Source organism: Myxocyprinus asiaticus, chromosome 16, assembly GCF_019703515.2.
Source record: "Myxocyprinus asiaticus isolate MX2 ecotype Aquarium Trade chromosome 16, UBuf_Myxa_2, whole genome shotgun sequence".
Lineage (NCBI taxonomy): Eukaryota > Metazoa > Chordata > Actinopteri > Cypriniformes > Catostomidae > Myxocyprinus > Myxocyprinus asiaticus.
Window position 1 is genome coordinate 7,036,115 of NC_059359.1, and position 25,776 is coordinate 7,061,890.

Below are 25,776 nucleotides of genomic sequence, written 5' to 3' on the forward strand. Positions count from 1 at the left end.
CAGAAAGCAACCGAGGCATATTAGTGTACAAGACTACTGTTTATATTGAAGTCTGGTGGTGTGAATAAAATCTGTGCTTCATGATCTTATGATGTGTTGTTTATTGACTAACACTAAATAAATACTATATATTCACATTATAGTGTTTTTTTATTTATTACAACGTGTTACAATTATGACATACCTTTATACAGTATGGGTGTTATGAATAACATCGTCCCATGTGCATTCCCAGTTTAATTGTATCCGAATCGATGATGTTATAAATATAATTGACACGTGTACAGATAGTTGACATTTTTAAATAAATGAATAAAAACCCACGAGTGTTTTATAGGTGCTTGATTTTGCAGAAATGAAGCTTTGTCACTTTAAAGATAAAATTTTACTGAAGGAAAAATAAAATTTTGGCTCTGGTAATTAAACAGCAGTATCACCTTTTCAAGATTTATAAACAGAAACAAAAATTTAGCCGGCTTTTGCCGCATATGAAGTTTTGGTCACAAACATGGCACGATCATACAGTGGCGTCACATGAAACGGGTCAATTTGATGTACAAAACAAGCCCAGATGGGACTTGTGATAGAAATCATGTATTTTTCAGAAGCATGTAAGGCACATTTTAATTACCACTGAAGCACGTTAAGTCTTAACTATAACTAGAATGAGATGTTTTTGTCTGGAAGTGCTTTTCATGGCGAGTTCAAAGCTTGACGCGAATCATGAATGCAGCTTCACGATTGCTATAACAATGTGGATAACCACAGTCTACTGGCAGATTAATGTTGTGGAGGATGAGAGTTTTAAGAGATTTAATGCCCATTGCAATGACAATGCAACTTTATGTGTGAACTAGTTCTTTCCATTAGTCAAACTCCCACTTAGACTTTGGGAAACATTTAATGTTACTTGAATTGGTGATATTTTAATGCATTTATGTCTTTAAACTGTGAAAAGTTCATATGGAAATGGTTAAAGCATTATATTGTTACATTTTGTTTTCTTTCTTAAGATGGAATTAAATGCATTTCGACAAGAAAAGAAAAAAAATACAGTTGTGCTCAAAAGTTTGCATACCCTTGGAGAATTGGTAATATATGTACCATTTTTAAAGAAAACATGAGTGAGCAGGCAAAACACATTTATTTTTATGGGATTCATATTCAACTGTAGGTTATAACAGAATGGCACAATCATAAAACAAAACATGGCAACAATGAAAAAAATGAAATGACCCCTGTTCAAAAGTCTGCATACCCTTAGTTCTTAATACTGTGTATTACCCCCTTTAGCATCAATGACAGCGTGCAGTCTTTTGTAATAGTTGTCTATGAGGCCCCAAATTCTTGCAGGTGGTATAGCTGCCCAATCTTGGCAAAATGCCTCCAGGTCATGCAAAGTCTTTGGTCGCACGTTTGAGATCTCCCCAGAGCGGCTCGATGATATTAAGGTCAGGAGACTGTGATGGCCACTCCAGAACCTTCACCTCTTTCTGCTGTAACCACTGGAGGGTCAACTTGGCCTTGTGCTTAGGGTGATTGTCGTGCTGGAAAGTCCAAGAGCGTCCCATGCGCTGCTTTCGTGCAGAAGAATGCAAATTGTCTGCCAGTATTTTCTGATAACATGCGGCATTCATCTTGCCATCAATTTTCACAAGATTCCCCGTGCCTTTAGAGCTCATACACCCCCAAAACATCAGTAAGCCACCACCATGCTTCACAGTGGGGATGGTATTCTTTTCTCTATAGGCCTTGTTGACCCCTCTCCAAACATAGCGCTTATGGTTGTGACCATAAAGCTCTATTTTGGTCTCGTCACTCCAAATTACAGTGTGCCAGAAGCTGCGAGGCGTGTCAAGGTGTTGCCGGGCATGTTGTAACTGGGCTTTTTTGTGGCATTGGCACAGTAAAGGCTTCTTTCTGGCAACTCGACCATGCAGCTCATTTTTGTTAAATTTTGGTTTGTCATATTGTGCTCCTTGAAACAACCACACCATCTTTTTCCAGAGCAGCCTGTATTTCTCCTGAGGTTACCTGTGGGTTTTTCTTTGTATCCCGAACAATTCTTCTGGCAGTTGTGGCTGAAATCTTTCTTGGTCTACCTGATCTTGGCTTGGTATCAAGAGATCCCCAAATTCTCCACTTCTTAATAAGTGATTGAACATAATTACTGACTGACATTTTCAAGGCTTTGGATATCTTTTTATATCCTTTTTCATCTTTATAAAGTTCCGTTACCTTGTTACGCAGGTCTTTTGACAGTTCTTTTCTGCTCCCCATGGCTCAGTATCTAGCCTGCTCAGTGCATCCACATGAGAGCTAACAAACTCATTGACTATTTATACACAGACACTAATTGCAATTTAAAAAGCCACAGGTGTGGGAAATTAACCTTTAATTGACATTTAAACCTGTGTGTGTCACCTTGTGTGTCTGTAACAAGACCAAACATTCAAGGGTATGTAAGCTTTTGATCAGGGCCATTTGGGTGATTTCTGTTATCATTATGATTTAAAAAGGAGCCAAACAACTATGTGATAATAAAAAGCTTCATATCATCACTGTCCTTAAATACAGTTTTCATATTTTTAAAATCAATGCCAAAAATCACAATTTCTGCCAGAGCATGCAAACTTTTGAGCACAACTGTATATATATATATATATATATATATATAGTGTCCAATTTCAGCACTTTAAAAATCTGCGATCAATTGCGATTAACTTCAAAAAATTATGCGATTAATCATGATTAAAAAAAAAAAGTATCGACTGACAGCACACATAAAAAAAATACATAGTAAAAAACTGCCTTTTTTTATTTTTTTAGCTAATTAAACATTAGTGAGATGAGCATAACCAGAAATATTTATATTTAATATGGGAATTTCCATGACTTTTCTTGGCCTGGAAATCACTGGTTTAAAATTACCCAATACCTCCAGGTTTTTCATGACCAACTCTGAATATTTCTAACACATTACTGAAGCTGATGTTCATTGTCAAATACTTAGCTATATTTATAAGCAACTAACTAAAATGAGCACAGAACATTGTTGAGTGACAAAATCAATGTCATGTGTACAGATAAAGACCAAAGCTAGAAAACTTCTTGACGATTTTAAGTCTTTGTGGTGATTCTGATCTTGCTGATAAATATCAACATATTATGTTTTAATGCAATGTGGAAAGCTTATGAGCCAACGTAAATTCCTCTCAAAGAAAACTCAAGCACATAACTCACTGAGAAATGCATCCGGAAAAATTAGGTCAGAGCAGGTAAAACACATATGTAAATCCAAATTAATTTATTGGAAATATACAAATCACTAATCACGAAACAGATTTTAATGAGAGAATTACATGTACTACCACTTTGTACAAAAAGAAAAACTACACATAAAATCATGGAACCAATCCAGACATCTGTATGCTTCAGCATTATATGTCATTCTTCAATAAAATTAACTAACAGTCAGCTACAAAAAAATAAAAACTTTCCCTCCAACCAAGGCAACACTAAAATCCTTAGAGAAATCCACACACACTCCAGTCGGACTCCAAACTGTCTTGAAAATGTGTGACAGGCTGGGAAACATATCGAAGGCAAATAAAGAAGAATCAACGTCGCCGTCTGTCAGGGCTCCTGCTGCGCCTTCTTCCACCCCTAAAGAAAATAACATTGCCCCATTAGTCATATTTTGTAAGCACCTGTACCATTATCAACTGCCTTAGAAGACAAATCTCCGCTACAAATAAAGTTTGTGTGAGCGAATGACACAGACAGAGTATATAAATCCAGTTTAACAGGATCAGACACAAAGTTACCTCCTCTTGCTCTTAGGGGGTCCTCTTACAAAGCCCCAGTCAACACTGATTGGTTGCCCCATAAGTTCTTGACAATTTAGCCCTTCCATCGCTGCCTGAGCTTCTTTGTATGTCTCATACTCCACCAGTGCATAGCCCTATAAAAAAACACAGTGTCATTAAATGCCAAGATAATGTTTCAAACAAGTAAGAACTCGTAAAACGGATGCTTCGCAATCGAGTTGCCTGGTTCCAGAAGACTCACAAACGAAACACATTAATGCATTATAATTTTTGTCAGCTTGCAAATGTAAACAATGTATAAGTGACACTCCAAAACAAAATGTGGTTTATGTCCCTTCATATAGCGACTATTGCAGCAGTATGCTAAGCTAAGTGAAATCTCCCTTGACATGGAAAATTATGTTTTCAACATTGTTACTTACAATGGTTGAAATGCCTGCCTCAGCACAATGCAATGTTGTCAAAAGGAACTTACAATTGTAATTCAACCCTTTTTGAACCAAATTAAGTGTTTTCGAAGAGTCCTTTTTCTCTTTAAAACACTCCCATCTGGTGGACAAACACTAAGGTGTAGCTCTGTTTTTGCTTACCACTAGTCTCTAGGTTGGGCACTATATTAAAAGCTTATTTAATAAAGATTTTTGGGGCAATATTTAAGCAATATCTCAAAAATTGAAATTATTTGAATGCACTTTTCATTTAGCTCTTAAGTTTCTTAACTATTATATTGCAGGGTTCGTGCAGCTTTTTAAGGGTGAAATTCAAGCACTTTTCTAGCATTTTCAAGGTATCGTAATCATCTTTTTCCAAGCACCTCAAACCTTTAAATACTATCCAATTCTATATGTTACTTCACAAAAATGCAATGATAAAAAGCATCCTCTGTGATTTCAAACATTGCCCAATCTATAAAAATGAAAGTTTTAAGAATTCCTATAAACCCACAGACAGCTAGGACTGGAATATGATTACAATCAAAGTCTTATATTAACACACAGATACAGTTGGAAACACTGGTTATCTATAGGACGTGAATTACCATAGGGAAAAACAAATCCTGGTTACTGTACTTATTTATTTCCATGTGGAAAATTAAAATAAATATCATATAGATTTAGCTATTTATAAAGAAAGTTTGTGTGGGTGTTTTTTTGTTTTGTTTTTTCACTTCAAATAAAAGCAAAAATTCTACAATTGATATTTTATCCCCAGCTATTTGAATAAAGGCTAAAAGAAGACTGCTTTGAGTTATTCGGTGACAAGATACGGGATGCATGTGGAATCTCACCTCATGCACATCTGCAGCAGAATTTAGTATACACACACCAGTATAAGATGTGACTGCAATTATCAGACTGATTTGAAGAATATTATGTTATTATGAATATTATGAGTGATTTCAGCTGTTCTGACAGCTAAAATATGTATACATATGTATAAATGTATATACCCAGGCTGGGGAACACATTCAACGAGGCCTTTGAAAATGTAACACTGCTTTTTCAAACAGGGTTTCTGCAAGTTTAAATAATCAAGTCATGTTTTCCACTCAAGTTCATGGAAGAATAATATTCATCATTAATGATTTGTGTTTTTCATATTAAAATTGGTAAATGGGGGGGCCTGGGTAGCTCAGCATGTAAAGAAGCTGACTACCACACCTGGAGTCGCAAGTTCAAATCCAGGGCATGCCGAGTGACTCCAGTCAGGCTTCCTAAGCAACCAACTGGCCCGGTTGCTAGGGTGGGTACAGTCACGTTGGGTTAACCTCCTCGTGGTTGCTATAATGTGGTTCTCGCTCTCAGTGGGGTGTGTGGGGAGTTGTGCGTGGATGCTGCAGAGAATAGCGTGATGCCTCCACACACGCTAGGTCTCTGCGGTAACGCGCTCAAGCCACGTGATAAGATGTGCGGATTGACAGTCTCAGACATGGAGGCAACTGAGATTCGTCCTCCACCACCCGGATTGAGTCAATACGCCTCCACAAGGACTTAGAGCACACTGGGAATTGGGCATTCCAAATTGGGGAGAAAAATCCAAGAAAAAAAAAACATTAATAAATAGCAGATGAATAAACAGCAATATTTACCAACAAATTATACTAAATTAATGTAAAATGTCATGCAGGGACATCTGCAATAACTTAAGGGATTTCATAAGCAAACTGTAATATAATAATGTAATATTAAATTATTATTATTATTATTATTGAATGCGTCCATTTTTTTGTAGTACAACAGTAATATGTCGTAATTTCATAACATTCACATTGCATTGTTACTATTAAACCCTCAAGCCTTTTTTACTGAAGACATTTGTATTTTTTGCTTATTTTTTTAAAACATGCTCCTTATTTACAATGTGGTGAAATGCCACCTCCTCTTCCGCGCCCCAGTGTCACATTATCATAAGAATGTTTTAAATTACATGAAAACAAAGTGATGTCATAGCACATTGTGTTCTTAAGGCACATAATAAGAAAAACGCAATGCGCACTAATAGCGAACCAAACTCAAAGTCGGAGCACTCTCGAGACGGATGGAGTTTGTGTGGGCCGTTCGCTATTTGTGAGCCGCTGAGACAGTTGAAAACAGTGGCTTTGCTTGGACCAGATTAATTCAGACTTTAAATACATTTATTTAATAAAATTGCAGCCTTTTTGGGGTGGGGGGGTGGGTGGGGGTTAATAAATCACACTGTGCCATATTGTGATTTCGATCATATTTTGATTAATTAAGCCCTAGATTTAATATATTTAATTTATCACATACATTGACTTTCTGCCCTCCTGAAGTATTCATGCGATACTAATTATATTATTGATTGTAAATTATTCCAAAGTAAATTCAAGTTTTAACAAAATCTTTGTCTCAGCGTATACCTTCAGAATGGCTTAGTGCCAACATCCATTGATATCTTTTTTTTTCTTTGCACACTTCCCTTGTTGTTGATCATTCCTCCTCATAGTAATATTTTATGTCTCCTCTTCCATCCAGCTGTCATTGAAATGGCACTCTGGCATGTTGATGGAAGCAGGAGATGCAAGTATAATTTCTTTGGTGCCAATCTACCACAGTGGAAACGTGCAGGACTTCAGTGTGCGCGCGACATCAAAACAAGATGCGACACGGCGCACTTGCGCTCCCACGCTTACCACAAACATAACTGTATAATATCTATTACAAATTCATAATAATTTTAGATCTTTTTGTCAACAACTTAAGGAAAAAATCAAGCATTTTCAAGGGACATATTGAAAATTCAAGCATATTTCAAACCTTGAAAACCTAACTGGGAAAATAAAGCATTTTCACAACTTTCAAGTCTCTGTACAAACCCTGATATTAATTTAACAACTCTTCATTTTCTCACTGCTTCAAAGGAAAGAAAATTCTCTCATTCACCCACTTTCAACAAAAAGATTTTTAGCAGAATATCACAGCTCTGTTGGTCCATACAATGCAAGTGAATGGTGACCAAAACTTTGAAGCTCCATTAAGCAAATAAAAGTAATCCAAACGACTCCGGTGTTTTAATTTAGGGTCTCTCAACCACTGGGCCTGGGTTGCAACATCTTTTCTGTCATGAGTACAAATTACCAATTAGAAAGATAGAACTGTATACACCGATTAGCCATAACATTAAAACCACTTGCCTAATATTGTGTACGTCCCCCCTGTGCTGCCAAAACAGCGCCAACCCGCATCTAGTATTCTGGCACCAATGATTATCCATGCGATTATCTAATCAGCCAATCGTGTGGCAGCAGTGCATAAAATCATGCAGATACGGGTCAGGAGCTTCAGTTAACATCGTTCCATCAACCATCAGAATGGAGAAAAAAATTTGATCTCAGTGATATGGACCATGGCATGATTGTTGGTGCCAGATGGGCTGGTTTGAATATTTCTGTAACTGCTGATCTCCTGGGATTTTCACACACAACAGTCTCTAGAATTTACTCCGAATGGTGCCAAAAACAAAAAACATCCAGTGAGTGGCAGTTCTGTGGACAGAAATGCCTTGATGAGAGAGGTCAAAAGAGAATGGCCAGACTGGTTCGAACTGACAAAAGTCTACAGTAACTCAGATAACCACTCTGTACAATTGTGGTGAGAAGAATAGCATCTCAGAATGCTATTCTGGGATGTGGGTTGGCAGACCTACATAATATTAGTTTTAATGTTGTGGCTGATCAGTGTATTTGCATTGTTTGGGGCAATAGTGACCTCTATTGTCAAATCATGTTAGTATCTCCATGTTTTATGTAAATGACCCAAGTAACAGTCTGTTGTTCTCTGACATTAATTATTAGCTGTCCAATCACAATAATCCATCAATGCTATGAATCGTTCTTTTTGGACAAGGTCTCTTTACATAGCATTGCATGCGCTAGCTCCATGCATTACCAAGCTAGTCCGAATGCAATCCAATCTCTGGACATCATTTCAGAGTGGCAGTCCCAAGTGTCACATTAACGGGAATAAAAAACAAAAACGTTTTTCTTCATAGTGTGTTTCATGACCGTAAATGTCATGTAAAACACTAAACATTACTCAGGCTAAAAATATTGGGCCATAGATTAGGCTGCTATATTAAGCATATAAAAATAACTAGATTATTTTAAAGGAATGTTCCGGGTTCAATACAAGTTAAGCTCATTCGAAAGTATTTCTGTAATAATGTTGATTACCACAAAAATAAAACAGTAAGAATTTAGAATCAACGGTTAAAAACTGTGAAATGCTGTAATTACGTGGCAAAAATATTATAATGTATAATTATTAGAGTTATTCAGAAGATTTTGTAAGACTTGATGTGAAAAACTCTTGTGCATGTGTGGGTACTGGAGCTGTTGCTATGGTTACGGACAGTGGCAGCATGGTGCTTGAAGGCCAGGTGTCGTGGGCCGAACATGAACTTTCAATTCACATGAAACTGGGGCCACACACAAACTCCAAAATATAACAGAGGAATTAGATCTAGCAGACTCATATCCACCAAAAAAAGTGTCTGTTTGGGAGCATTTAAATGACTGACTGAACACGACGGGAGTAAAACATGCAGAGAGAAGTCATAGAAAGATAAACAGTTTACAAATGGGACAGGATGCTCCACTAGTCATCCAACAACAAACTACAAAGCTTAATTTTTTGAGGTGGTGATTTAATGTGATGAATTAAAAGATGCAATTTTGTAACGTTTAAGCATGCTGACAACGTGCAGTGCATTGCATGTTGTTAATACCAGCAAGTAAACTTTGAAAAGTTGTGTTTTGAATCGTCCTCATTATTTTAAGCACTGCTTGTGTATATTCACCACATTCAACAATAAATGTAAATTTTAGTCATTATCCAACTTTAAATTGCCTGCTGCAAGCAATGTTCCCCATATTATGCATAGTCTAAACTAAAGGTTTATTTGTGAGATGCTGTGGACCGTATTTTTATAGTCTGTTGCCGATTCTTCATGTTGGGGTGTCTGACAGACAACGGACTGCTTTAATAAACTGTTGCCGAAGAAAAAACAGTTGGAAGCCATGAAATACATGTTGCACACCAACAATAATCTTACATGTACACTTTTGAAGCACTCCGGTTACATTAGCACATCACTGAGCTCGGGATGCGCATAAGCAGTGTTGTGCCCTAGATTGGAGCATCTCTAATTGTTTAGGCTACCTCCTATTTATTTTTCGTGTATTTATCAGTTTTCCTTTTATAGGGCAGCCCATAGCGCCAACATATCCCCCAGAAATACATCTACCAAGACGTTCAATTGTGATGTGATATGCATTTTTTTGCATCAGTGCCAATTAGCAAATAATCGTAAAATCTTACATCATTTAAAGGTCTGGTAAAAAAAAACTTTTTATAAAATGTGCAATACATCAAGTAGAATTAAAAATCTGCAGACTAACCTTAAGGTAACCTGTTCTTCTGTCCAAATTCAAATGCAAGTTTTTGATTTCTCCAAACTCTGCAAACTTGTCATGGACATCCTCTTCAGTCGCCTCCTCATGTACACCAGTCACAAAAAGAATCCATCCTTCAACAGCTGCAATGACATCACAGCATGCAATTAAAGACAGCTTTTCAGATTGGAGGTGAAATGTTAGTCAGATGTTATTTCAGAAGGTATTCACAGACTCTTAAGCATGCCACAACATTACACTTACATCTCTGTGGTCCAGGCTCATCTCCATCTTGCTCTACGGTGTCATAGTCCTCTCTGACTCTAGATCTCGCTCCCTCCTCTGTGGAGGAAAAAAAAGCAGCAAACATCATAAACTCATGATTCATAAAACTATGGAAAACAAGAGCGAGGAACACTGGAGAGGTGACTTACCTGATCCAAACCCACGACCCTTTCTCTTCTTGGCTTTCTCTTTTAGCTTGTGAATGCTCTCTGTAAACACAAAGTGAACAGTAAAGAAAGTAAGCATTACAGTGCATTAGAATTACAAGCAAAACCCTTGTGGATTTACTCATACCGAAAGTTGCAACATCATAAATCAGTACAAATTGACACAGGCGTGTTTGTAACTCACACTGATATCAGGGAAAATAACATTGTAGCTACAAATCTGAGCAAATGAGCACTAAACAACACAAAGCATTATCTTTTCGGTGTTAAAAACAAAACAAGATAGATATAATTTTACAAAAGGCTAAAACGCGCGAGTTGTTTGGATAAGCTCGCGATTAGCACGCGTGCTAACAGCAACGGGCCTACCGTATATAAAAAATAAAAACAGAACATTTTACACATTTACAAATCGAAAACATGAGTGATTATATCAAATCAAACAAACAGATTTGCAGAATTTTAATAGAAATGACAAGTGTACCGTCACCATCCTCGTCCATAGGAAAGTCTTCACCTCCCGCTTCATGAAGATCCAACACGTCCGCCATGATGCCTGTGCGTGAATGAAGCTGTGTCTCGTTTGGAAGGCTGCATGCTAGGTAGGTCGCGTCCTTTGAAGGCTGCAGTATTCCGAGCGTCCTCCTTTAAACAAGCCTAATTTAAACGAGACAACCTTCGTAGGACAAACGGAAACAGAACGTAACGTGGTTGCTATGACAGTAAGCCACTCTTTAACAAGCGCGAGCGCTTTGAGTAAGAAGGGAACAAAGTCCCTCTGGAAGGGAATGTATGAGGTACATTTTAGGAGAGTTATATTGATGTAAAGAAAAAAGAGAATAGATTTTACAGGTGCACTTTAAGTCTATAATACTTTATTTTAATCATATATTACTATAATTATACATATTATATACTCTACACCCGTCTACTGAGGTACTTCAACTTGGGAATTAACATCACTTGCATTTGAACATAATATTTCGAGAAAATTGGCGTCATTTTATTTAGACAAATGATGTTCATGTGGCTCCGAGCATGCCCAGAACGTCCAGTGCCATGCTGCCTCTTCTTCGTTTCTTTGCGTCAACTGCTGCTTGAGTATTTGGCCATCTACTGTTTTGGAAGAAATTGGAGGAAGGACAGGAAACTTCTATGGCATATGCATTTGATTGGCTTAAAAATAATATTTGGGCTGTTGTCCATTTAGTGGATGAGAATGGTCATTTGTTAGCTTATAGAGATTTTTGTACCGCATACAATTTCTATTGCGAACATAAGCATTTAAACATAAGCTAAAAAGATGGTGCCACAGATGGCTGCTTCGGTGTGGAGCTCTCTAGCATTTTTGTTAATTTTGTTTGTTTGTCATGTTTTTTGTCACTCTTTCCCGATCAGTTTCACCAGGGATGAACTGCTGAATATTCGGTAGAGCATACCTGATAATTTTTTTACCTGTGTTTGATTATTCAGACGTTTTATTAGACATCTTAGTTGGAGGTGCAGCGGTGCTCTACAAGCCATCCAAAAGATGCCTGCGAGGGAAGCGAGCTGGCGCGCATGTGAAGCTTTGTCAATGTGGCTTTAGGACTCCGCTGCAAGTATTCATCTGCTGAATGTCCGCTTCCTCAGCAACAAAACGGATGAACTGCTTCTACTCACTCAAACAAATAGGGACTTTTCTAACTCCACTGCTGTGTGTTTCACGGAAACCTGGCTGAGTGAAGCCATCCCGAACAGCGCGTTACATCTGCTGGGCTTTCAGCTGTTCAGAGCGGACCGCATCGCAGAGGTATCGGGGGAAACGAGAGGCGGTGGAACATGCTTTTACATCAATGAAAGTTGGTGTACAGATGTAACAGCGTTGAAGAAGATGTGCTGTCCTAATTTAGAGGTGCTCTTCATCAACTTTAAACCTTTCTACTCACCACGTTAGTTTTCCTCTTTTTTCTGGTATGTGTTTATATCCTGCCACAAGCATGCGTGAACGCAGCACTGCAACAGCTGAATGATCACATCATAAACACAGAGCAACAACTCCCAGACTCTCTTATCATTATTTTGGGAGACTTTAATAAAGCTAACCTCACCCGTGAACTGCCAAAATACAAACAACGCATCACATGCCCCACCAGAGAAAGAAATATATTGGACTACTGCTACACCACTGTAAAGGATCGCTCTGTCCCACGTGCAGCTTTAGGACTCTCAGATCACTGTCTGGTTCATCTTCTCCCAACCTACAAGCAGAAACTAAAAACAGCTAAGCCTGTTGTAAGGACTGTAAAGTGATGGACCAATGAAGCAGAGCTGGAAGTACAAGCCTGCTTTGACTGCACTGATTGGAGTATTTTTGAGGCTGCAGCCACAGACCTGGACGAGCTCACAGATACTGTGACATCATATATCAGTTTCTGTGAAGATATGTGCATCCCTACTAGGACATTTGTAATAATAATAATAATACATTTTATTTATAGGCGCTTTTCATGACCCTCAAGTTCACCTTACAAACAGAACACAAAAAAGTAATCCTTAATTTTTTAATTAATGGACATAACTCATGGACATTTTTATCATTCAGTAATGATAAACCATGGTTTACAGGAAAACTCAAACAGCTTCGTCATTCCAAAGAGGATGCTTACAGAAGTGGGGATAAAACATTATACAACCAGGCCAGGAACACACTTACTAAGGAAATCAGAGTGGCTAAAAGAAGCTACTCTGAAAAGCTGAAAAAACAGTTTTCAGCCAACGATCCTGCATCTGTCTGGAAAGGCCTAAAAAGCACCACCAAGTACAAGACACATCCCCCTCGCTCTGTAGAGAGTCAACTAATGGCTGATGAACTGAATGTGTTTTACTGCAGATTTGAAAAGCCTAGTCTCACACCCCTCCCCTGCTCTGATCTTCACTTCACACACACACCAACACCTCCTGGAACCCCGCCCCCCCCCTCCCCCTCCTGCTACTCAATCTGCATTTATGATCTGTGAGGAGGATGTGTGCCGGGTCTTTCGGAAACAAAAGACTAGGAAGGCTTCAGGCCCAGACGGTGTTTCATCTGCCTGTCTGAAAGTCTGCACTGACCAACTGACCCCCATCTTCACAGAGATCTTCAATAGATCACTGGAGCAGTGTGAGCTTCAAACATTCCACCATCATTCCAGTCCCCAAAAAACCCAAAATCACAGGACTTAATGACTGTCACTCTCATGTCTTTGTTCATGAAGTCGTTTGAGAGAATGGTTTTGGCTGAAGGACATCACTGGACACCTGCTGGACCCCCTTCAGTTTGCTTACCAAGCAAACAGGTCTGTGGATGATGCTGTCAATATGGGACTGCATTATATCCTGCAACACCTCGACAGACCTGGAACTTATGCAAGGATCCTATTTGTGGACTTCAGTTCAGCCTTCAATACTATCATGCCTGATCTTCTCTCAACCAAACTGACCCAGCTTTCCATGCCCACCCCAATCTGTCAATGGATCACCAGCTTTCTGACAGTTAGGCAGCAGCTAGTGAGACTGGGGAAACTCACATCTGGGACCCTCACTATTAGCACTAGTGCTCCTCAGGGATGCATTCTCTCTCCATTGCTCTTCTCCCTGTACACGAATGACTGCACTGCAAAAGACCCCACTGTCAAGCTCCTGAAGTTTGCAGATGACACCACGGTCATCGGCATCATCCGCAAAGGTAACGAGTCTGCATACATATGGGAGATTGAACAGCTGGCTTTCTGGTGCGGTCACAAAAACCTGGAGCTGAACACGCTCAAAACATTGGAGATGATAGTGGACTTCAGGAGAAATAAATAATTCAAAATCCTCGGGCTCTGGAGACATTAAAAGACAGTTACGTGTTCAAGCTGATACCCCTGACAAGGCCGCAGACCAGGGACTCTGTTTGGATGGTGCGGCGGGAGATATTCAGCGTCAAATGTCGAGCATGTCGGCAATGCTGGTGAAGGTCGTTGCGGACTCGGAGGATCTTGCTGTAATACGTCGATTGATCACTGCCATGGAGACAAAATTCTCTGAGTTGGTAACAAAAATGGGGGACGTCGAGAAACGGATCGATTATCTGGAGTCATCGAAGAGGGAATTAGATGCTAACCCGCTAGCGACCAAGGCAGATTTGCAGCGCATCTGGGAAAAGTCAGAAGACCTTGAGAATTGTAGTTGGTGAAACAACGTCTGGATTGTTGGAATTCCTGATAATAAAGAAGGCCGAGATATGGTGAAATTCCTAGACGAGCTCTTCCCGAGTCTGCTCGACATAACAGGCCATAAGCTGGAAATCGAGTGAGCTCACAGGGTGAGCTCACTCGGAGATCCGCAGAGGGAGACAGGCCCCGATCAATTCTGGCCAAATTTCTGAGATCATCCGATAAAGATCTCATGTTACGCGAGGCAAGGAGCAAAGGAAGTCTTTCTTGGAAGAACCACAACATTTTCTTGTTCCCAGACTTTGCGAATTCGACAAGAGAGAAATGTGATCGATTCAGGGAATGCAAGAAACTCTTATATCAATGGAAGGTCGCTTTTGCACTGATGTTTCCGGCCAAGTTGAGAATAGATACTAAGGATGGCCGCAAAATATTTACATACCCACCTCAAGCATTGTCCTTCATAAAGTCAATGGAATGAGTAGGTCATGGTGTGATTCTCACATTGCAGCAAGTGAGCCTGACTCACTGAACATTCACTTGACCATCCGAGGAAGCTGGGCGCCTTTTTTGTTTCTTTTTCTGCTGGTTCCGCCTAGCAGCTAGAGTTTGTTTTGTGGAATAACACTCCAAGAAACTTTTTAATAGTGGGGGTTTAATGTTAAATGTGATTCGTTATATATATGTTGTGGTTTTTTCTTTGTGTTAAGTCTATGAATCAATAAAAATGTTAATTGAAAAAATAAATAAATAACTGTACATAACCCTACCTGTACATACATTACCACTTGCACATGTACATACACCATTCTGTTATATGTCCTATTATTTGTATGTCTATTTATACTCTTACCTTGTTTTATATTCTGTGTCTCATTGTAATATTCTGTGTGCACTTGTTTCTCCAATCACCAAAAAAAAAAAAAAAAAAAATTGTGTACGTGAGAACACTTGGCAATAAAGATCATTCTGATTCTGATTTTGACTGTGTTTCCAATGCCAAATAGCTTGTTGTAGGCTAGTCAGAGACAAGGATGAGACCAAGATTCATGTGAGCTTTTTTAGAGATTTACGGAGATGTATACAGCATAGCCGTGACAACTTAGTGATTGTGAACACAAGCTTTATACCCATGATGAGAAACCTGGAGAAGAGAAGCAAATCTAATAGAGATAACAATTTCATTTTGCCACAGAACATTCCATGAGACCCCCTACACACAGACAACCCACATACATAGATATAATAGTAGATACAGAAATAGCAATTGGTGCTGTGTATGTTGTGGGAAATAGACAGAAGAACAAAAACATTATTCATTCATTATTCATCCAGCATTTGTTCCAGAAGCTTCTATCAGTTCCTGTCCTCCCCTCCGCCTGCCCAGAATCTGGGACACAGGTGGCCCTCTGAGGGAAAAGTGAAACAGAGGACTAACAGAAACACTGATTGTTGCAGACTCTCCCATTCGTAACATTTGTAATACCTGACTTAGGTCTCCCGTTGTCGAACTGAGAACCAGCAGGATGTCTGGTCCAAGATTCAAGGTAGAGCTTGGTGTTTTGTCCATAGGAAACCCAGGTATATGGTCCGCCTCCTCCGGCCTCGGTCTCAACAAGGCCAGTAAGGATGGGTTGTTCCAGTCATAGGAGAAGCTCAGGACAGGCCCTTCGGTCTCACTGGACAATCCTGATGTTTTGGGTATGGACAATGTCCGGGCCTCTTTGTTGGAAGTTCGCTATGCGGGATTTGTAGACATTCTCAGAAAAGTTAATGAACCTTAGGACTTCAGTCTTCAAAGTACCAACGGTAGCATCACATCGTCCATCAAGACTTCCAGGAGATGTGTCTAGGCTCGAGTCCATCATGGGGATCGATGGCTGTTCGTGCTGTCCCACTTCTGACACCAGCTGTTGTAAGCTAGTCAGAGACAATGAAGGGACCAAGATTCGTGTGAGCTTTTATTGATACAGGTATTTACGGAGATGCACACAGCTTAGCCAGGTCTAGGCATGAGAGGAAACATATTGTGATTGTGAAGACAGGCTTTATACCCACGAAACCCCTGGAAAAGAGAAGCAAAGAGAGATAAAAGTTTAATTTAGCCACAGAACATTCCATGAGACTTCCTACACACAGACAACCCACATACATAGAGATAACAGTAGAAGCAGAAATAGCAATTGCTTTGTATTTTGTTTGAAACAGATAGAAGAACAAAAACATTATTCATTCAAAGACATCTCTGGAGCTACAGCACACAGCCTTTTTCTAGAAGCTTCCAGAAGCTTAAATAAATCCCTTTCCTCGCCTTAGCCTGCTCAGAGTCAGGTACACAGGTGTCCTTCTGAGGAAAAAGTGAAACAGAGGACTAACAAAAAAAAAAAAAAACTGATTGTTGCAGACTGTCCAATTACAGAGCTGTTCATGTTGTAGTACTAAAACCTGTAAGAGAATGAGCATTTTCTAGCTATGGGTTCCTTCGGGATTATCCAATGGGTTTTTATAATGGGCGTTTTAGATTTATGAGTAAAATAAAGTCTGTTAAGTATTACTTGAAGATACTTTAACGTTCTGTTCTACAACATAAATTACATGCAATCATACCCCAAATGTAAATTTTTAAGCCGCCATGCTTTTTTTTTTTTTTTTTTTTTTAAAAGGCGTGTTGCTAACAAGTTTCTAAAAAAGGACTATGCCGGTTTTCAGTTTCGTCAGGCACATACACTTACAAGCTTGTGGTAGTTGTAGTCCTTATTAAGCAACTTGTTAGCGACATACAGTACTGTGCTAAAGTTTTAGGCCCTTTAGAAAAATGTTGCATAGTGAGGATGTCTTAAAAAATAATGCCATAAATAGTTTTCATTTATCAATTAATGTCATACAAAATCTAGTAAACATAAAGCTTAATCAATATTTGCAAAAGTACTCCTAGGTACACATGGACGCAGTTTTTCTTGGTTGTTGGCAGATAAGATGTTCCAAGCTTCTTGGAGAATTTGCAGAATTTCGTCTATCTATTTAGATCACAATTGCTTCTGTCTATTCATGTAATCCCAGACTGACTCAATGTTCAGTGGGGGGGGGGTTTGTGAGGGCCATGCCATCGGTGGCAGGGCTTCCTCTTCTATTCTGTTATATTCTATTTGCAAAAAGAATGTTTGGAAGTCTAAAATGTATATTTCCTATTGTCACATTAAAGCTGAAGATATAAATAACCATCTTAAGACAAATGTTTTTGTGAAACATCTTTTGTGCCAGGTTTTTGCAAAGTACTGTTTGTTTTTTAAAAACATGGCTGCTTCAGAATTCATGTTTGAGGCATGACTGTGTGTAATTTATTTTCTAGAACAAAACGTCCAGGTATCTTCAAGTAATATTTAACACAGACCTTATTTTACTCTTAAATCCAAAACTGCTGTTATGAAAACCCATAGGAAACAGAGGGAACTCTGGCAAATTAGCCTTCCAGGTTCGCCTACAAATTGATGTCACAGCTGAACATCTTTATTCCAAAATGTTTTCTTTCTTTAGTACAGAACAGTGGTGTAACCATCTCTCATCACTTCTATTTTATGGCAAATGACTAATAACACACATACTGTAAAAGACTCTCTTACCACGACCTACTGGCGGCCTGCAGAAAGGGTCACTGGACAAAAAGTTTTTACGTTTTTTTTGTAAACAAATTTGAACAAATGTTTTTTGTTAACGGATTCAAAAGAATCGCTTGGAAGAATAAAAAAACAAAAACAAAACAAAACACCACGAGTTGTAATGATCATGCAGAAATGCTCCCTAATAAGCTTATTCACTCCTGCTTTAATCCTGTACTGTTCTATGCTATACTTCCGTATCAGAATATAATTTTACACATTTATTAGAAGCCATTTGTGCAAAACATTGCGAACACTTCAGATTTCCAGTTGCCTCCAAAGCAAACTCACTTTAAGATACCTAATAATTTGTTTACATCTAGCAATTTTTTAATGTTTCTTCTTTTTATATCCTTTTTGTCAACAAAACCTTTTGTCGGGAGATAACATAAGGCATTGCATGAGGCACAATTTAGTATTTGCCATTTTATATATGCCTATATATATTTCTTTCCCAGGAACTTTTAACTATAACTACTGTATGATATCTATACTACTATTTTTTGTGCATTTGATAAATTAACTTTAATTTGATTTTAATTTGATCTTAAAAACCAAACCTGCCTCAAAAATATTCCTGTGCAAATACCCTTTGAGAAGACCAGCTTTGGAAAAGACGTTAAATATGTTTTTAAACTCTAATGGAAACTACCTGTAATGTATGCACAAACAGTATTCATGGTATTATTTTATAAATCTACTTACTCTTAATTGTATGGAAATCTCACCAAACACCCTTACATATTCAGGTATTTAGAGACCCAGCATTTACTGTATATCTATCACAAATGGATCTACAAATTGTCCAGATAGTGTAAAATTTTCCAAATATTTTCAAGACAATTAATAATAGAATTAAATATATTTTGATGTTTTATTTTTCATACATCAAAGAGATAATGCAAAAAATCAGGATAAATCAAGAAACTGATTCATTACTTCATTACTACATATCGAAACGTACATAATTTCCATATACACCCAAATAACAATAGCCAAATCATTCTGTTCATGTGCTACACTTGCTATAGTTTACTTCCACATTTCTTCTTTGTCAAATACCAATGTCAATTGTAAATCAAGTCAGTTACTGAAACAACAGCGCCACTTTGAATAAGAAATAGCACATATTATATGTATGTGTACGTGCATATGTAATACTGATAATTCACCATCACTGTGCAGAAAATCAACATTATATAGGCTAGTTGTCAAACAAATAAATAGATATAATCTGATAGTAAACTTATTTAGATATGAAATCATAAAAATATAATTTATGGAAGTGCATACCTAGTGTCTCTAATGACCCTATACACTTTTGGTAATAAAGCCATAATCATTTTATTTTATTTTTTTTATTTACACTATTTATAAGAGAGAGGTTGAGGAATAATAGAGAGATGTGGACATAACTTAAAAAAACAAAACAAAAAAACTGGATGAGGTACAGGGGGTGGAATGAGGTCCTGGGTCACTAACGACCCCAGGTATGCGTTTAAGGGTTAAACAGTCCACTTTACACTTGTTAATACAGAGTGTAAAGTCCAGAGCTTGCTCCTTATGTTGTACTCTAATAATCCCTTAATTAGACAAAGAGGGGCTAGATAACCAGGAAGGCCTGATCACAGATAGTTTCCCAGTAGATAAACCCAATCAGTTTGTGATAGAATAATGGCTGAGCTTGCTGGTGTTGACGTGTAACTGCCATGTAGCCACATTGTCCCCTCCTGTCAAAGCATATACTCTACTACTCTACAGTATGTGCACAAAAAAAAAACAAAAAAAAAAACGTTACATTACCTCAGCGGTAAAAATAAAATTCTCATTATGTGTTCATTCATGGTATCAGGAGAAGCCTGATATCTTATTCTTTTTTATTGGATATTTAAATCAAGATATATTAGTTGGTAACATATACATGTCATCACTTAAATGTGATGAAGTCATCAGGTGATGAACTTTGAATCAATCACTTCAGTGTCAGGTAAAGCCTAAAGGTTCAGTCTATAGAGATGATTTCATCAGCACAGTTCTCCCTTTGAACTCTTTGTCCCGGGACTATAAAAACCCATTGTTCCTTGGAGAACACACCATCAGGTCTAAGAACCAGAAGACTAAAGGTAAGTCTGCAGCTACATTATTCCTATGGAAATCCTGATCTCTGCTGTTGGAAAAATCTGTTTTGTTCCAAAACTGATTAAAAAATGTTTACTGCACTTATGAACAAGAGATGAATCATAACCTGAAAAATAATTGTTGTCTTTGTCTGCAGAGGAAAGTCTCACCCAATCTGCAACCATGAAATTCTCCCTCATTGCCATCCTTGTTGTTGCCCTGGCCATTGGTAAGACTTTGAAACATATGAACTTCTGAGCTCTTAAGAAATTTGGTAACATTCTGTTTTTAATTTGTAAAATACTTAACATAACAAAGGATTGTAGAAAATGAATTATCCAGCCATTGAATATTTAGTTTGATTGAGGTTGAATGGGTGAGAGTAATGCTCCTGCTTGTATTATTCTCACTTAGGATAAAAGTGTCTGCTAAATTAATATATTTAATCCTATTTAAGATAGTAATAAGACTGTTCTGATCAAACATCTTTGCTTGTGTTTCAGGCTCTGAGTCAGTGTCTCTGGTTAAGAGAGAGACTCCTGCTGAGCTTGACAAGATCGCAAAATACTTCCAGGACCTCGTGGACACTCTTAAAAACGTTGAGGCCCCTGAGATGGCCAACAAGGCCAAGTAAGTCCACGAGCTTCATCATTCTGCTGTGTGGTCGAATCTCAAGTAAACTGTGTACTTAAAAGATGTTAACAACGAACACAGTTATTATTCATTTTTATCAATGTTGATTAATTCTGTTTGTTCTGTGTCATAGGGCTTACTTTGAGGAGAGCAAAGCCCAGTTCCAGCCCATGGTTGAGAAGCTCCAGGAGCAGCTGAAGCCCCTCTCCAGCAACATTGAAGAACAAATCAAGCCTCTGGCTGCCTCTGTCCAGGCTCAGGTCGCCCCCCTGACTGACATGGTTCAGACCCATGTTGAAGACATGCTCAAGTTTTTGGCTGAGAAGACCAAAGCCATCCTGCCCCCTCAGTAAACCCTGTTCTTTAGTTCCCTTCCCCTTTTGACAAAATCTCTCTATATGTATGTTTCAAATAATAAAAGCCATTGAAAGGTCACTGCTATGTGCTGGATGATTATTCAAAAACTCTTGTTGTAGTGTATGTTGATTTTTACATAATTTTTACACATCAGGACAAATTTTAAAAACAGAATGAAGATTTGACAACATTTTATTAATAGTTTTAGAACTGTCACTGCCACCAATCATTGTCAGAAAACAAAGGGATGTACCAACACCATTTATAGATAGCGAATAGGAGTACCGATACATTCTTTATGATATTTTCATGTTAAGTCTATTAGCTATTCTAATTTAGCTTAATTATATCAAATACATTATAACTGATCACCAATGAAATAATAAAATTCATTATTTACTCATTATTGGGAGGGGCATAATCTGTAGCCCATAGTTACACTACTGCTACACAGTAGTATTTAAGACAACGTGAAAATGCTGGATAGATAGATGGATGGATGGATGGATGGATGGATGATAGGTAGATAGATGATAGATAGATGTGTCTCTCTAAACTGTGCTAAAACACCTAATTTTAGAGTTTACCTTTCAGAATCTAGTCAAGATGTCGACTTTTACATTTAAAATCATTGTAGGAAATCACAATGCATTTAAAAAGGTTAAAAATTCAAGAATTTTCCTGTAAATAATCCTCTCCTGTATGCACCTGCTCGCACAACAGCAGCTCTGTGCAAAAGTTCATATTGGAAATGAATTACTGTTTGTAGTCATTTGATGTCATTTATCTTAAAATATTTCGTATTTCTATTTCCTTTGTTCTGCTTTAAATGAGACACTGTATTTATATTTTAATGTAGGCCTACAAGAGCGCAACATTAGACTCTATACCGATCGTTACATCCCTAGCAAAAAGAAAACAATTTTTTTCTTTCAAATTCTAATACAATAATCATACACAACCCATTTCATAAAAAAAAAAGAGCAAATAAAAATAGTTTAAAGCTGTAATTAGTATTTCTTGTCATTATAAGATCTGTTCTAATTTTATATCCTACTCCTATTTTCCAGTAAAACAATGAAATTAGGTTATTGAAACAACAATATTTCAGAAAAGCCTAAGTTTTCTCAGTTTCACTCGTATATGCTCTAGTGCTTCACAAATATAAAACACATCTTGATGTCATCCAACATAGAAATAACCACACAAGCAATTTTGGGTAAATTTATTGCAAAAAAATAAATAAAAATATATATATATATATATATATATATACATACATATGTCTGTGCTTTAACAGTCAAAAAAATATTAATTCATTAATCTGTGTGTACATAACTAACCTTTGAATTTCTAATTATTTTCTGCACACATAGAGGACAGTACAGTGTCATCAAAAAAAGTGATGATGTGATGTCATCTTGTGACCGAGACATCACAAAAATTTAGCACAAACAGAGAAAGAGATTATTGTTGAACTTTGAGTTGACCACTTCAGTGTCAGGTAAAGCCTAAAGGTTCAGTGTGTATAGATGATTTCATCAGCACAGATCACTCTTTGAACGATTGGAATTCTTTTTGTCCTGGGACTATAAAAACCCACAGCTCCTTGGTGAACACACCATCAGATCCAAGAACCCCAGGACGTAAGGTAAGTCTACAGCTATATTATTCCCATGATCATACTGAGCTCTGCTGTTGAATGTTAAAGGGATAGATCATCTAAAAATGAAAAACCTGTCAATATTTACTCACCCTAAAGTCACTCCACACCCGTGAGACTTACTTCTGTTAAACACTAAAAAGAAATGTAAAGGAGAATGTTCGGGACTGACAGATATTTCATTTTTCATGGTTGAGCTAACCTTTACACATTTACAGACAAAAAAAAAAAAAAAAAAAAATCAGATTCTGAAAAATATTTAGTGTAATGATTAATAATAAGCAAAAGATGTATTATAAACTGAAATCTAATTATTTTCACTGTCCACACAGGCAAGTCTCACCCAATCTGCAACCATGAAGTTCTCCCTCATTGCCGTCCTTCTTGTTGCTTTGGCCATTGGTAAGACTTCAGACCATGTCAATGTGCAATGCTCTCAAGACATGTTGTATTTTTGTGTGTAATATTGTAACATTGTATCTATGTACTTAGTATAAGTATTTAACATAACGAAGTGCCCTGTAGAAAACATTATGTAATAGTCAGCAATGGAATCTTTCATTTGATTAAGCTTGAGTGGGTGTGAGTAATGGCATTTAAGATCTAAGACTGTATTGATCAAACATCTTTGCTCGTGTTCCAGGCTCCGAGTCAGTATCAGAGACTCCTGCTGAGCTTGAGAAGATCTCCAAGTACTTCCAGGACCTCGTGGACAATCTTAAAAATGTTGAGGCCCCTGAGCTGGCCAACAAGGCCAAGTAAGTCCATGAGCGTCACCATCGTCCAGTGTGGTGGACTCTTCAACTGAACTGTGAACTTAAAAGATGTTAACAACGAACACAGTTATTATTTATTTTTATCAATGTTGATTAATTCTGTTTGTTCTGTGTCATAGGGCTTACTTTGAGGAGAGCAAAGCCCAGTTCCAGCCCATGGTTGAGAAGCTCCAGGAGCAGCTGAAGCCCCTCTCCAGCAACATTGAAGACCAAATCAAGCCTCTAGCTGCCTCTGTCCAGGCCCAGTTTGCCCCCTTGGCCGATATAGTCCAGACCCACATTGAAGACATGCTTAAGTTTGTGTCTGAGAAGTCCAAAACCATCCTGCCCCCTCAGTAAACCTACAGGAAGAACCATTCTTTAGTTCCCTTTCCATTTTCACTTTATTTGTATGTTTGATTAATAAAAGGGATTGAAAGGTTACTGCTTTGTGCTGGCTGGTTATTCAAAAACTGTTGTGCTGTATTGTACGTGTAATGATTTTAACAAAAATGCCTTAAGTGCATTATCAGGGAACTGAACATGATAACATCAATCTGACTTTGTTTTACAAATGCAGAATGAGACAATTTAAAGACATTTAAAAATCTTATTTTGGGACACTACTATACAGTTTCCACAAATCATTGTGAAAATCAACGTGAAAAAGCACCACCAAAAAAAAAAAAAAAATCCCAAAACAAAACATCCTTATCCTTCTTATACTACCCCTAAAGAGGACAGAGCTGGAAGTCTTTATTCCTGAAATAGTTTATTGTGTCCTCGCATAAAGTTTTGCATTTCCTCTAAATAAATGTATCATGGTATTACCACAGTAACCATATTTTAACCTTGATATTCAAAGTAATACCATAGCAATAATACAGGAAAACAAAAACTATGTTAATAAAAATCATAGTTTTGTGGTTATTACGGTTTTACTAGAAATATCATGGTATTTTGAGTAAAACCATAGTAAACACAAGATTAACCATGGTTTCTGCCAAAAAAACATGGTCACTTAATTTACTTTTCATAGTTACTACAATATTACTCTAGTAAAAACCATGGTTTCCACCAAAAAACAAAAACATGATTAGCCTACAACAGTCATGGTTACTACAATAAAACCAGAATTTCCGCCAAAAACTATGGTTAGTCTACTACAGTCTACAATAGTAAAACCTTGATTAAACTGCAGTATTTGTTTATTAAAACCATAATAACGACAAAATTATTATTTTTATTACCATAGTTTTAGTTTTCCTGTACTGTGTTTTCACTACAAATATCATGGTTAAAGCATGGTTACAGTAGTAAAACCATGGTAAACCAACTATTGCGAGGGCACACAAACCATTTAAAAAAAATTCACGCCCTGTCCTCTAACAGGCTCCGTATTATTCTAATAGCATAAGCTTAAATACAGTCCAATTCATTAACTAAAAAATAAAATAAAATAAAAAAATACTACTAATAATTCCAGTACACTAATTTAATTAGATAAGTGGCCCAATTGTGCTGATATTTCATCTAACATTATACTTGCCTGTTTTCTACACACGGTTCTTGTGGAACTATTTTCGTTGGTGGAGCAAAAGTAAATAGCTGGTTATATTGTGTCTGAAATGTCATTTACTCTATGTTAACTTCTTGTTTATAGAATTGTAAAAACATGATCAAAAAATTGTGCTTGTGATATTGCTTAACTTAGGATGTCTTGACATGATCAGTTATCTGCTTGAATCTTACGTTCAGATCCGATGCAATGAGTTGACAATGAAGGAAAACAATGAAATTAGTTTTAATAAAATACATTTCAGAAAAGACCAGGTTTGACAGTGTCAATAACCTGCTCTCTTTCTAATTTTACTACAGAAAAATATTTTATGCCAAGAACAGCCTCACAATTGCTTTCCACAGTAAGAAAGCGGTATAGAAATACATTAAGGATTTAGTTCAGCAACCGTAAATAAAACCTGACATACATTCACGCCATCCCACATTCATACAAATAACCACCCGAATAAATTTGGGTATATTTATTTACATCAAATTCTAAACAAATACAGTCAGTTCATTCATTCATTTATCTTGACAGCAGAGGGCAGTGCACAAAAAAAAAAAAAAAAAAAAAAAGAAATGTTTTTCTTCAGGTGTACTGCAGAGGTGTCTCAGAGCCCTGAGGTAGACTATGATTTGTTGTCTTCTTTGACATAA

The 25,776-nt window shown here is 37.4% G+C and overlaps 3 protein-coding genes across 3 annotated transcripts; 2 read left to right on the forward strand and 1 right to left on the reverse strand.

Moving 5' to 3' along the window:
• Nucleotides 1–3,292: 3,292 nt before the first annotated feature.
• Nucleotides 3,293–10,949, reverse strand: LOC127453591 (RNA-binding protein 8A). Its single transcript, XM_051720061.1, has 6 exons — nt 10,681–10,949; nt 10,179–10,238; nt 10,009–10,086; nt 9,751–9,887; nt 3,828–3,964; nt 3,293–3,666 (listed from the first exon to the last, which is right to left on the reverse strand). The coding sequence occupies exons 1-6, from the start codon at nt 10,745–10,747 to the stop codon at nt 3,621–3,623; spliced, it is 525 nt and encodes a 174-aa protein (XP_051576021.1). The 5' UTR covers nt 10,748–10,949; the 3' UTR covers nt 3,293–3,620.
• Nucleotides 10,950–20,099: 9,150 nt separating this feature from the next.
• Nucleotides 20,100–21,233, forward strand: afp4 (antifreeze protein type IV). Its single transcript, XM_051720063.1, has 4 exons — nt 20,100–20,153; nt 20,306–20,377; nt 20,652–20,778; nt 20,915–21,233. Exons 2-4 carry the CDS (start codon nt 20,332–20,334, stop codon nt 21,132–21,134), a joined length of 393 nt encoding a protein of 130 aa, XP_051576023.1. The 5' UTR covers nt 20,100–20,153; nt 20,306–20,331; the 3' UTR covers nt 21,135–21,233.
• A 1,460-nt stretch (nt 21,234–22,693) lies between these two features.
• Nucleotides 22,694–24,000, forward strand: LOC127453593 (type-4 ice-structuring protein LS-12-like). Its single transcript, XM_051720064.1, has 4 exons — nt 22,694–22,789; nt 23,134–23,203; nt 23,445–23,559; nt 23,697–24,000. Exons 2-4 carry the CDS (start codon nt 23,158–23,160, stop codon nt 23,914–23,916), a joined length of 381 nt encoding a protein of 126 aa, XP_051576024.1. The 5' UTR covers nt 22,694–22,789; nt 23,134–23,157; the 3' UTR covers nt 23,917–24,000.
• Nucleotides 24,001–25,776: the final 1,776 nt, after the last annotated feature.

Excerpts from the sequence above, each read along its gene's own strand:
- afp4 (XM_051720063.1), top strand. The coding sequence starts at position 20,332 with ATGAAATTCTCCCTCATTGCCATCCTTGTTGTTGCCCTGGCCATTG. Across the intron at positions 20,378-20,651 it reads TGTTGTTGCCCTGGCCATTG|GCTCTGAGTCAGTGTCTCTG; the intron begins GTAAGACTTTGA and ends CTTGTGTTTCAG. Across the intron at positions 20,779-20,914 it reads GAGATGGCCAACAAGGCCAA|GGCTTACTTTGAGGAGAGCA; the intron begins GTAAGTCCACGA and ends TCTGTGTCATAG.
- LOC127453591 (XM_051720061.1), bottom strand. The coding sequence starts at position 10,747 with ATGGCGGACGTGTTGGATCTTCATGAAGCGGGAGGTGAAGACTTTCCT. Across the intron at positions 10,239-10,680 it reads TATGGACGAGGATGGTGACG|AGAGCATTCACAAGCTAAAA; the intron begins GTACACTTGTCA and ends TTGTGTTTACAG. Across the intron at positions 10,087-10,178 it reads GGGTCGTGGGTTTGGATCAG|AGGAGGGAGCGAGATCTAGA; the intron begins GTAAGTCACCTC and ends TTTCCTCCACAG.
- LOC127453593 (XM_051720064.1), top strand. The coding sequence starts at position 23,158 with ATGAAGTTCTCCCTCATTGCCGTCCTTCTTGTTGCTTTGGCCATTG. Across the intron at positions 23,204-23,444 it reads TCTTGTTGCTTTGGCCATTG|GCTCCGAGTCAGTATCAGAG; the intron begins GTAAGACTTCAG and ends CTCGTGTTCCAG. Across the intron at positions 23,560-23,696 it reads GAGCTGGCCAACAAGGCCAA|GGCTTACTTTGAGGAGAGCA; the intron begins GTAAGTCCATGA and ends TCTGTGTCATAG.